Source organism: Meriones unguiculatus, chromosome 8, assembly GCF_030254825.1.
Source record: "Meriones unguiculatus strain TT.TT164.6M chromosome 8, Bangor_MerUng_6.1, whole genome shotgun sequence".
NCBI classification, from domain to species: domain Eukaryota; kingdom Metazoa; phylum Chordata; class Mammalia; order Rodentia; family Muridae; genus Meriones; species Meriones unguiculatus.
Window position 1 is genome coordinate 41,634,679 of NC_083356.1, and position 12,295 is coordinate 41,646,973.

A 12,295-nucleotide genomic window follows, 5' to 3' on the forward strand; every position below is an offset into this window, starting at 1 on the left:
GCCTGGGAAAGCAAAACACTGGCAGGGGTTTTTGGGGGGTGTGTTGTTAGAGGGGTGATGAAGATGACGGGGCATCACACATATCCACTACTGGCCTTGAACTTGCTGTGTGGTTGAAAGCGACTCTGAATTTTTGATCCCCCAGCCTCCATCTCTGGAGTGCTAGGATTATTGGTGTGCGCCACCGTGGCAGTTCCATGGTGCCCAAAGGTTTTATCACGCGCTAGGCAAGCACTTGTCCAGCCGACCCACATCCTCAGCCCCCAAGGGCACCATGTAGATGCCGAGCCAGCCTTGCAGTTACGTTATAGAAATACTAAATTTTTCAAGACAGGGTCTCACTGTGTGGCTCCGCAGGGTCAGAGCTTGCTGTGTAGACCAGGCTGTCCTGCAGCTCACAGGATCTGCAAGTGGGAATGCTACCCATTTGTCTACTTGCTCATTCGTTCGTTTATTCATTTAGGTAGGGCTGGCTCCAGCTGGCTTTGAACTCAGAGCGGACCACTTGCCCCTTCCTCCTGAGTGCTGGGAGGAAATGGCTTGTGCCACCGTGCCCAGCCGAACCATTGTTACTTGGTAGCCACTCTTTTATTGTATTTGCTTATAGAGAGCTCGAAGCTTGCAGAATAAGATGGAAAGCAAGGGGGGACTGAGTCAGCAGACACATTTCTGTAGAGAGCACACAACAACATGTGACACATACAATGTCTTGTGTTTTCATCAGAGGGATTCTCCCCCTCCCCCGCCCCTGGTGACTTGGTTAAACCTGCCATAAGTTCCTGTGGCTTTCTCACAAAGGTTTTGTTGGCTAGAAAACAGTGTTTTATTTGACACTTTCCCCAGCTTCACAAACTGCATGTCTGTGTTTCCCTGCCATTTTTGACTGTGCCTTCCAGGGTCCTTATACAGTGCTGATCTGAGGTTGCAGTTTGTTCCTCCACACATCCCAGTAAATACTTGAGAATTTTTCCAGAAGTGGGGAGGAACAGAAGAACTTCAAAACTAACCTTCCTTAGGAAGGGTGCACCTGAAGGGAAGGAACGAATCTTGGGAAAATCAAACCATGCTTTAGCTTCCTCCCACGTTTGCTGAGCTCCAAGATCTCGGTCACCAGTGTCCAATTAAGAAATATTCCATGACTTCATTTGGCTGCAGTTTTAATGTACAATTACACATACCCTGAAAAAGAAAAGTGTGTGTGTGTGTGTGTGTGTGTGTGTGTGTGTGTGTACAATCTCAGGAGTCCTTTCTTTCTTTCCCTCTACCATATGTTGAATTCAGGTCACTGGCCTTGATTTCTGACTCATAACCAGTAGTACAAAACGAACAGGGAAACTTAGGATAGAAAACATTACATAAGAGTACAGTAAGAGTAACCTTAGTTTTGGTGCTGTGCAAACATGCCGCATCACATAGATTTCCGTATGTGTATTTGTATATGTGCCCACGAGCAGTGAGAAGTTCTGAAGGGAGAGGTTCTACGACCATGTGATGAGACATGGCTTGCATTTGGTCTTGGATTCCTGCTCGTCCCCTGTCCCTCAAACGGACCTTCTTTGTTCTTCCAGGTGGAACCCGGGAGATTGGCTCAGCACTCACCCGAATGTGCATGCGGCACAGAAGCATCGAGGCCAAGCTGAGGCAGTTCTCCAGGTGAGGAGCACCTTTATCCCAGCTCTTGAGGGTTAGGTCGGCGGCGCAGTGACGCTGCATTCTTCGCTTTGCAGCACCAGCCTCCAGTAGAGTCCCTTTGCTTTCCCTTGCTGCTCATTCACTGGGTAATCTCGGCATCTGCTGTATGTGAGGGATGGTCTAGTGCTGTGGTTACAGTGGAGAACCAGCCCCTGCCCTCAGGAGCCTGCACTTGCCTTCAGATCACTCATGTGGCCCCCCCACAGTTCTCCGTATCGCCCACCAGTCGTGGAGATGGTGTGCACTGCTGGGGCCCCCTCCCCTCAGGAGCCTCTTGGAAGGAATGAGATATGCCTGCCCCTCTGTCCTGTCCCCCAAGCCCACGTGCTGATTACAAAGCCACCGAGAGGGAGTGGTACCTCAGAGCCCTCTTTACTTCCAGTAATCAGGCACCCAGAAGAGGGTGAAATAGTAATGGCTGGCCCAGGGACTTGAAGTCACCGGTCAAATACAGATGCGTGTGTGTCACCAGCACATCAGCATAACTGTCCTGCTGTTCTCTCGGAGGGGCCACACAGAGTACACATGTACCCAGAGGTCTCTTCTCCTCCATCAATTAGAAACTGTCAAGTGCAGCTCGAGAATGTTCCGGCTTTCTCCCGTCTTTATCCATGTCCAGTTAGTTCTGTTTCTGTGTCTTCATGACCTTAGGACACAAGTGCCTGTCAGCACCCTGGGCCCGGTAAAAAGGTATTAATGCTTTCCCCACCCCCTGAATTTTAGAAGGCACAAAGTTAAGCTCTGGTGGCTCTGCCTCTTGGTGCTTTGCATTGCGTGGCCAGAAGGATGACCCCAGGTTTCTGCAGCCTTGCTTTTAATGTGGGTTGGAAGATAAACAGAGTAAATTAGGAGAGAGGTCACTTCAGCCAGTTACATGTACACCATTTTTGGTGGTTGTTTCTATATTTTCTTTTAATTGGCATTTTTGAGACAGGGTCTCACTAGATATCTCTGGCTAGCCTGGAACTTACTGGGTGGACCAGGTTGGCATGGAACCCACAGAGCTCCACCTGCCTCTGCTCAGTTGCTGGGATTAACTGTGTAAAGGCATGAGTCGTCACCCAGCTAACATTTATAGCTCCTTAATCGTCATCCAAAGTACTCAAGAGCGGGGCCATGCTGAAGCTGGGACTTCAGGCAGTGGGGTTCATTATGCTGCCTTTACTTGCTTCAGGGACATGATTTAAGTATGGCTTGAACACTAAGTGTAAATCCTTTGGAGCGTCTTGCCGTGTAGGTCAGGCTGGCCTCAAACTTCGGATTTTCTGTTTTATCCCTGAAGTGCTGGAATTGACAACAGACGAGTGCCGCCACTCCCATAGCCCAGTGTGCATTAAACAGCAAGCACCTGTTTAATTTCTCCTTTTCTTTATCTTCCGGCAAAAGTGCTTTGATTGATTGCCTGATAAACCCACTGCAAGAGCAGATGGAAGAGTGGAAGAAAGTGGCCAACCAGCTGGACAAGGACCACGCAAAAGGTACAGCAAGAGCCTGGAGTGTTGCTGTGGCAGGTGCCATAGGCCTGGCACCGCTGGGTTTCTCCTGTCACCAAAACAGCTCAGAGCCCTCTCTGGCTTTCCTTGTCCTGTAGGCATTTCAGCTTCAGGGGACGAGGGGTTCCAAGGGTTCCCACTGCGAGACTGAGTGCTGTTTGGCATGGAACGCCTGGTCTGGCTGCTCTGGCTTTTCAGTCATTGGATTTAACTTGAATTGTAGTGGTGGGTTCAATGCCAAACGTGTACTTAAGGCACTTCAGAACATTTTGAAGGCCTGGATCCTCATGACATGAACAGACCTTGGGTCTCCTGCCTTTACTGGCCATTTTCGGTATGAATTACGTGGGCTAAGAAGTCTTTGTAGACTCCTTTGGTCGGTCATCGGGGTTCTTGATGGTATGAGAGGGAGGTAGGTGCTATCTGTGGAGGAAAGAACGCTGATAACTCTCAAAGTGATGGTGTGTTATAGTCCCGTCACACGGGCCGCTGGCGTAGTAAGGCCTTGTCCCTTTGTTTAGACCAATGGTTCATTGGTGGGTTAGTTTGGAGATGCAGTCTTTCTACATTGCCTAGGCAGCTCTTAAACTCCCTAGCTCAAATGGTTCTCCTGCCTCAGCTTTCCGGGTGCCACTGCGATGGCTAATTCTGAGGTTTTTTACTTGCTGGGTACTGTGGGAGGTGTAGAAAGATGAGTGTGGTGTCTACTAATGCAGGAATCAAGGAGCCCTATGACAAGACACAGCACGGTGAAGGTTACAGCGAAGACAGCCTGTACTCGGGGAGGGTGGGCACGCCACGTAAGGTGGCCCCTAAGACGGCTGCTCTCTGGTCCCAGGGATGGTTAATTTTGCTTGCTTTAGGCTTCACAATGAAGATTATTCCACATGGCCCGGAGCTGTCTATATTCACTGGGGACTTGAATCCGCGCAGATCATTCATCCTTCGAGGCTTTAGGCACCCAGCGTGATTGTGTCCCCTGTGTCCCTTGTCAGTGCACTCACTGACGCCCAGAATACGTAGATCCATCTCAGTGTCTTTAGGTACATGTCCTCTACAGCTAATGACAGGCATTAGTGGGCGCGTGCTCCTTTTTGCCAGGAGCCATGGTATGAAGAACTTCAGTGGGGCACTTCCAGGAAAGAATGCTGTAGAATCACACGAAGGCTGCGTGCACTGAGGAGTTTAAATCGTGAGCACCGTGCGGGTGCTGGGGATTCAGCCTGGGTCCCCCGGAAGAGCAGCTGATCTTTTATTTGCTGAACCACGTTTCCAGTCTGGGGTCCAGCGCCTGTATTTGAAACAATACTTAGGTGTTCAGCTTTTCAGTCAAGGACATGGGCAAATTTTTAGGACTTATTTTCCCACTGCTTGTTAATCAGGTCCTTGGCTGTCTATCTCTTGAGGTTCACACGTGTCCAGGCACAGTTCCACTTGGCAAAAGAAAATAGAAATGTGTGCCTGTTACCTTTAGATGGAGAGAGGGCTCATGGCTTACCTCTGCCTCGTTCACTAAGTGCGCCGCAGTGCCAACCATGAAAGAGACATGAATAGTAAGGTGTGAAGCTTGTCTACAGGTGATTTTTCTGAGCCCCATCATGGGGAGAAATAGCGAAGAGTTTTCCTTGACCTGTGCTGTACTGTAAGGCCAAGTCCCTTGATTGACACCCAGCGTTCTGCTTCCTGCCCATCCGAAGTACACGCAGTGAAACACTGCTCAGTTCCTTTTTTTCTTAACACTCCCAATGAAAAAGAGACAGTTTATGTCCGAGGACAAATATAGGCCTTTTATGAGTGTCTGCCTATGTTCCAGATGGCCTCTGTCTGGACAGGCCTCAGGGGCTTGGAATGCCAGTGGTGAGACAGTATGTCCTTCACTTCACCATCAGTGGCCTTGTATGCCACGCGTACCCTCCATCTCAGGGTGTGGAAGAGAACAGGACACCATCAGTGTCCTTGGCAACATGGACATTTCAGGGAGGTGCAGACTGGGGCATGGGGAATCCAGTTCCATCGTGGTGTAGGTGAGCACAAGCAGGTTGAGGAATTAGAAAACAGGGTGTACCCTGTCTCATTGCCTTCAATGTGGGGCAGTGGGGAGGTGAGCTAGATAGTGAGAAAGCCATTCAGAGAGGCAATGCAGATGTGAGAAACTCCGAAAGGTACAGGAAGCCACCCAAAGTAGATCACCCTACCTCAACCTCCATCTGGGCTCCCTGCATGGGCTTCCTACTCCACCAAGAGGATTTGCAGGAAGTGAGTGTGTGTGTGTGTGTGTGTGTGCATATGCATGAATGTCCATGTCCTATGAAGACCAGAGTTCAATGTCAGGTGTCTTCCTCAACAGCTTTTCATTTATTTTTGGAGAAAGGTTCTTTTCACTGTAGTGGAGTTTGCCGTTTCAGCTAGGCTGGTGGTCAGTGAGCTCCAGGAATCCACCTGTTTCCTCCCAGCCTCCCTGGGTTACAGGTGCTTGTGGTCACACCTGGCTTTTTACTTTTTGTGGGTGCCGAGGACTAAAACTCAGGTCCTCATGTTTACACAGCAAGCACCTTATCCACTGAGAAATCTCCCCAGCCATGCATGTGTGCTCAGACATGCAGGTGGGCTCGGACAGAATTGGGCTTTAGGAAAACTGTTCTGACCCTGGCTTGTTTATGCCTTCAGCAAATACATCTCAGGATCTCAAGAACGTAACATCCCTGAATTCTAACAGACATAGTGTGTGTATATGTGTGTTTAATTAAAACAATTCCCAGTGGCATCTTTTCCTGGTGTAGGCAGGACAGGGAAAGGCTGAGGTGTTTTTTCTTGTTTGTCATGTAAACAGCTCCTTTGTCATAAAATGTCACTGTGACTTTTATCATTGTGTATTCGGAGATAGCTGTTTACTGTGTGTCTGAGATTACGCTTTCTAGGATAAAGACTGAACAGAGTCATAAAATGATTCAATATTCTGCTTTCTCTTAGAATATAAGAAAGCTCGCCAAGAGATAAAAAAGAAGTCCTCCGACACGTTGAAACTGCAGAAGAAGGCAAAAAAAGGTAACTGAAAAGTCTGCGATGGTATTGTGACTTTGAGAGCCATCGGAAGTGTGCTACTGTGTGAGTCTGAGCCAGAAGTTGTGTGACTCATAGGCCCCATTAGATAGGGCGCACCTGGAGAAGGGGGGCGGGCAAGCCCCACCCACCTGGAATAAAGTTCTCTTTTTTTTAGTACTTTATTTTTTTATGTGTATTGGTTGGTGTTTTCCCGTCCTGTACGTCTGTGCACCATGTGTGTGCATAGTACCCATGGAGACCAGAAGAGGGCATTGGATCCCCTGGAACTGTAGACAGCTGTGAGCTTCCATGGCAGTGCTGGGAATGGAGCTCAGTTCCTTTGGAAGAGCAGCCGGTGCTCTTCATTAACGTGGAGCTATCTCTTTAGTCCCTGCACTGTAGTTCTTAAAGTGCAAGACATGGATGAGTCCTAAGCCCATGCCAGGTCGTCTCTGTCCCTCCCCCACCTCTGTCTTCAAAGTCAGGCAGTTTCTAGCCTACCATGCTTTATGATCATAATGAAAGAAGAGTGCTTGGAAGCCGGGAGATAGTGTGGAGGAGCCTTTATGCAAATGCTCTGTAGTAATTATTACAGAAACCATGTTCACCTTTTCTCCCAGCGTTCACAGCCCATAAGCTCTGTAATCTTTTACTAGGGCTTCTGAGTGCATGAGCAGCGGCTGCAGTGACAGCCTAGAGACTGAGTCTTTGCTGTCTAGGGGATTTTTTTTTTAACTCTGTTTATGAGTGTGGGGTGAAAGGACTCACCACCAAGGGAAACCAGACTCCTGTTTCCAGTTCATCAGCCAATGGATTTGTCACATTCAGGAGCCATCTTTGCCTCTGCAGGTTGGCTGGGAAGAGGAAAGGTATAGCTCTATCTACATTGCAAGCATTTGTAATGTTTCCCAGAGTCTACAGTATGGGAACTGTCTCTTGAGTAGCAGAAAGCAGCAATTCTTGTTTCCCACCACCACCCATTTGTTGTTGTTGTTGTTGTTGTTGTATCTCAACTGATAAGAGTGGGGTTCTTCTGGCAGATAGTGAGTTTAAAGGTTGTTTCAAGGCAACCTCTGTAGGGAGAGAACCCAGGCCTCAATTTCCTCTTTGCTTAACAGGCAGTGTTGAGAAGAAAATGAAACATATGAAAAGAAAACATATTTCAAGAGTTGAGATGGTAGAGGGCAGTGGTGGGAGGCAGTTGTTAGACAGGGCTTTAGAAGCTTGGGTATTTTTTTTTAAAGGCCCCTTCCTTTCAATTGTCATAAACACCCTATGCCCATTTCAGGATGAGTGCAGTTTCAGAGACACTCCAATTTTCTGTCCTTCGTGGATGCAGTGGTTTGTCTGGCATGTGTGTCTCGGGCTTCTGTATCTCAACTGCAAATTATCTCTCCTGAGGGCACCCGGGCGCTAGCGTCTGACAAGTAATAGGGCTTATAGCCTGTATTAGTTTAGTGTGTCTGCAGGAGGAGGTTGTGGATGAAGGTGCTATCATATTCCGTCATTCTGAGGCCCCCAGGAGAACAGACTGTCCGCCTGGTTGACATGTTGGCCTCTCTGAAATAGGAATGATGATGGGCTTGAAGAGGTGTTCCAGTGCAGTGCTTAGGCTTAGAGAAGGTTTGGGGAGCCTATTGGAAAGGATAAGGGGAGAAGTAGCTGTTTCCCTCAGCTCTTTAGAATTGTCTTGTCAGAGGCCTCATGGTTGCCTAAGCCCTGCATGGAGCTGTGAGGGCTTCGCCTGTCACTCAAAGTCCCTGGCATTGACCAATTAGCATAATTTGAACCTCTGGGTGCAGACTGATGGCTTGGTTACAATGTACCATTAAAGGAAGTTGTGGCAATTAGACTTGCCTGGTGCTGGTGCAGGCTTCCTGGGCACTAATGAGCTGCACATCCAGGCTACAGAGGATGATTCAGGACTCAGGATGCTGGGCTGCACCAAACACAATGCATCTGGCCTTGGGCCTTGGGAATAATTGGCATCAGATGGTAGAGTTTCTTGGGGCGTTTGGGCCTGAGGCTGAGAAAGTGGGTTCTGAAGGACTGCCTTTAAAGTCCCAACTGTGTCCCCTCTCCACATCCTCAGAACCAGTGGGCCCAGCTACTGGCAGTATTCTGGGTGATTTTCTAGTTACTTCAAGGACAATCAAAACACAAATTTGATTTTGTTATCATTCCTCCCCCACCCCCACCCCAAATAGCTAAGTATATTTTTAGACTTAGAGTTGTATGATTGGGGGTAGTACAGCCTTCCGGAAGACTCCATGGTCACCATTCTGTCCAGATCTTGGATGCTGTCTTAGTAGGTGCCTAACTGGAGAACAGGGTGGAAAGGCTGTTGTTTAAGGGTGGGAGGAAATCTAAGAGTTATCTGGGGTTCTGGTTAGCTAGGGTTTTTCAGCTTTCCATCATGTTTTTTTAGAAACTGACCTGTGATCTGTTTTTCTCATGTGGCATCCAAATATTTTAAATGCCTTTGTGCAGATAGAGCATCCTGGCAGTAGCCTTGTCTTTGGCAGAGGCAGACACTTCGTATAGGGTGTGCCTTGCAAACAGCTGGTGTCCCCCACTTCTCATTCTGCAAACAGAATCGTTTTACCACGTTTTTTACATTCAACTCCCCTTTTTCCATAGAGCTTGGTGATTATTACTCTAAAGGTACTTCAGTATTTCTGCCGCGAACACTTTTAAGTGGTTTGTCTTCTGCTAGATTTTATTCCCACATCATTTTACGGTCTTGGGCTTTACTCCACCTATGGATAAATGTACCAGGTTTTCTCACTCTCAAAGGCGGGCTTGTCAAGCACTTACAATGTCAGGAACCAGAGAGAGGTGGCTTAACCCTCACCTCTGAGAAGTTCTGGTCTAAGGCACTGGGTCAAGGGCATAGGGCAGAGCCAGCTTTCATAAAAAGTAAAGACCAGGCCACAGGAGGTTGGAGAAGTGATGTGGAGCTGGTCAGGGGCCTGGACCTCCGAGTGGGGTAGGTTGGCCACACTTCCTGCCCAAGTCTTTGGGATCCCTAACTGTGAGGAACAGGATCAGTCAGACACAGGGTGCTTTAAACGGCTTCCCTGCTTTTGACATGTTACTGTATGAAACTAGCATCCTTGGTTCTCATTAATTAACGTTTGTGTTTTATCATTGTTTATATGTATGCATGGTGTGTATGTGTGTGTTTCTAAGTCAAACCCACATTCAAGCAGGTTTTCTGCAGCTCAGCTATATCCACAGCACAGTTTTTTGTTGTTGTTGTTTAAAAAAAAAATCAAATTAAAATTAAAAAGTTAGTTTGAGAATGTAGCTCAGTAGGAGTGCAATTGGCTAGTATACACAAGGTCCTGGGCTCAGTCCTCAGCACTGTTAAACAATAAAAGTAGAACTAAAGACTGAGTTATGGTGAGGCCTCTGTTTCTATCTGTAACCACTCATGGTTTGTCAGGCACCTGACCTGAGAAAGAAAGCTGGAATGTTGATGTTTGCTCTTCAAATAGGTGAATCTTGTTTTTGTTTTTTGTTATTTTTTTTTTTTTTCGCCAGTATCTACAAAACCACGGTTATAAATGCTGCCGGGTAGGAGTTTCTATGTGCACAGATGTTTAGTATTGTATTAAGAATTTAGGTTTTCTAGGATAGCCAAGGCTACACAGAGAAACCCTGTCTCGGGGTGGCGGGGGGGGGGGGGAGGTTGGAGGGGTGCAACTTAGGTTCTTAATTTTTTCTTTTTCATCTCACTGTGATGTTAGATCTCTCCAGGTTTTCTTCCCCTCCAAGTTAGGATAAATCTCACTTGAAAGGTTTTCTTGCTAAGGCACCTAACTCTTCTCTTCTGCGTTTGTATTTTTCTCTCTCTTTAGCAAACTCTTGTCCTCTAGTGGTGGAATTTATCAAGTGAGAAGGCAAGGAGGGATGACCGAGAAGGAAGGAGTGTTGGTCAGGCAGGAAAGGGGAGCTCGAACGTGTAGCTGCTTCTTGAAGACGTGGGTCTTGATCACTGGCATCCAAGGGTGCCAGCCAGTGGCTGTCACGCACGAGCAAGAGGTTAGGCAGGCATGGCTCGGACACCCGTTTGACTCTCTTTTCCTTTCTGTGTCAAATGTGTATCCTGCACCACCTCACCTGCCAGTGGATGTCCAGGGTAAGTCCGCATCCCGAATCCCCGGTGGCTGGTCACGGTGTGGTCCTCGCTGTGGGCTTTTAACTGTTCAGACCTACTCTAGCTATCCACGTTTTCTTGCTGGCTCAGAATAATCACTTATGCGTATTTAATTTTCTGTAGCTTTAAAGAAATTGTGTGTATGTGTTTTAATCATTTCCCTGCTTAGGCATTTGGCCACTGACACTGTCAGCATCATATTCTGTGAGCTGTTGTGTCTTCATAAGTCAGTTTTAGGTTCCTGGAAGAAAGAAAATACCAAGTGCTTTAAATGCATCCCTTGCACAAGGAGTCAGTATATTTCTGTATCCATGTGTACATACTTGAGTAAATATGAACACATTTGTTGATTCCATGTGCAAAACAAATGTGATACTAAATACCACCTCAAAACATTCTCAAGTCAGATTTGGCCTTTTAAGCTTGCAGAATATCTGCCCTTGTTTATACATACAATACAGCTCTTCCTAAAGCCAATCATCTTAACAGCAACAACAAAAACAGAAATATTCCTTATTTTGGCAGTTTGTGAAATGTTTCATTTCTAAGGCTTCTTATCTTTAAATTCAGTTCTCCAGGTGATTTTCTTGGTTGAATGTGAACCTTACTGTGAGTGACATGATAATAAACTGCTTTGGAGTCTCATTTCTGTCATTCCACCTTGCGGATGTGTCATGTGCCTCCCTTGCCTGAGTGTCCCTTTGTCCTGTAAGCTCCCAACAAGTGTTTGCATTGGATTCTGTCATCCACAAGCTCCATCCATGTGGGTCTCCTTTGGCAGGTAGGGCTTGAATGGCCTGCTGTTGTTGGGGACACAGTATTGTTTCTTTTTTAACCTTTGGTGTGGTTGGGTTAGTCATTCCCCAATTTAAAAAAGGATAATCCCTTCCTGGTCTCAGTACGGTGACTATGAAACTATACAATAAACAGATCTTTAGTTAACCTTTGGAAAGGAGGAAGGTATGGTACAGCCATAGTGTAATAATATTGCTTATATATATTTATTTATTATAGTAAAAACGTATGTAACAATATTTTAGCTTATATCTTTCAGTGGCTTTTGTGTATTCAGTGTTGTGCAGCCACGGCCGCTATTTAGTTTCAGGACAGTTTTATCACACTGACAGACACGTCATCTTTTTTTCATTGTCACTTGTCACTGCCACCCTCTCCCTGGCTTCCCAGTCCCCGACAACCATCAGCTGCTTTCAGTTTCTAGGACCTCTTCTGGACATGTCATCTGAATCATGGCAAATGGATCTCTTGATTGACTGTCAGGTTTTATAAGACCCTTTGCAGCCAGATGTAATCAGTGCATGGGGTAAACAACATTTTGTTTGTTTGAATTGATAAGAGGTAAGTTTGGAATGAATGAAAAACCACATATCCTTCTGGCTTTGTGTTCTGAGATTCTGCTCACTTAGACATCCCTGCAACCCTCGTTAGTTCCTTGTCTTTTGTTAGGTTCCTGGGCAAAGCCGCAGAGCTCTGTGTGTCAGTCACAGTGTCTGCAGGCATAAAGACAAGGAGGGACCACATGAGTTTAAGGCATACTGGGTACTGGAATGTAAACTTCATTTTTAGCAGTTTCCTGATAATTAAAAGTTCTTGGGGTTGTTCAGTGTTGGTCAGTGGTAGAGTGTTTGCTTAACATATACTAGGCCCTGGGTGTGTTTCCAATGCCTTTCCACCAACACTCCATAAACAAAGGGGAAAAACAGCTTCAGGTTTTTTTATTTGTTTGTTTTTAAGTGAAAATTGCTTCTCCCATACAGTGTAATCTGATTATGGTTTCCCCTCCTCCAACTCCTCCCAGATCCTCTCCACCCAAATCCTCTCTCTAGCTCCTCCCTCCCTCCCTGCTTCTCTTCCTCCCTTTTTGTCTGAGACAAGGTCTCTGTGTAAG

The 12,295-nt window shown here is 46.7% G+C and overlaps 1 protein-coding gene across 21 annotated transcripts in view; it reads left to right on the forward strand.

The window, feature by feature from the left end:
• Mtss1 (MTSS I-BAR domain containing 1) overlaps positions 1–12,295 on the forward strand; it is a 143,999-nt gene that overhangs the window by 109,886 nt on the left and 21,818 nt on the right. For 19 of the 21 annotated variants that reach the window (XM_060389372.1, XM_060389375.1, XM_021643717.2 and 16 more), the window contains 3 exons: positions 1,569–1,653; positions 3,079–3,170; positions 6,156–6,230. In XM_060389372.1, the coding sequence (XP_060245355.1) occupies positions 1,569–1,653; positions 3,079–3,170; positions 6,156–6,230 (252 nt within the window). Of the gene's footprint in view, positions 1–1,568; positions 1,654–3,078; positions 3,171–6,155; positions 6,231–9,937; positions 10,372–12,295 lie in introns of those variants that run through there. The other 2 variants (XM_021643714.2, XM_060389381.1) reach the window with 2 other exon arrangements.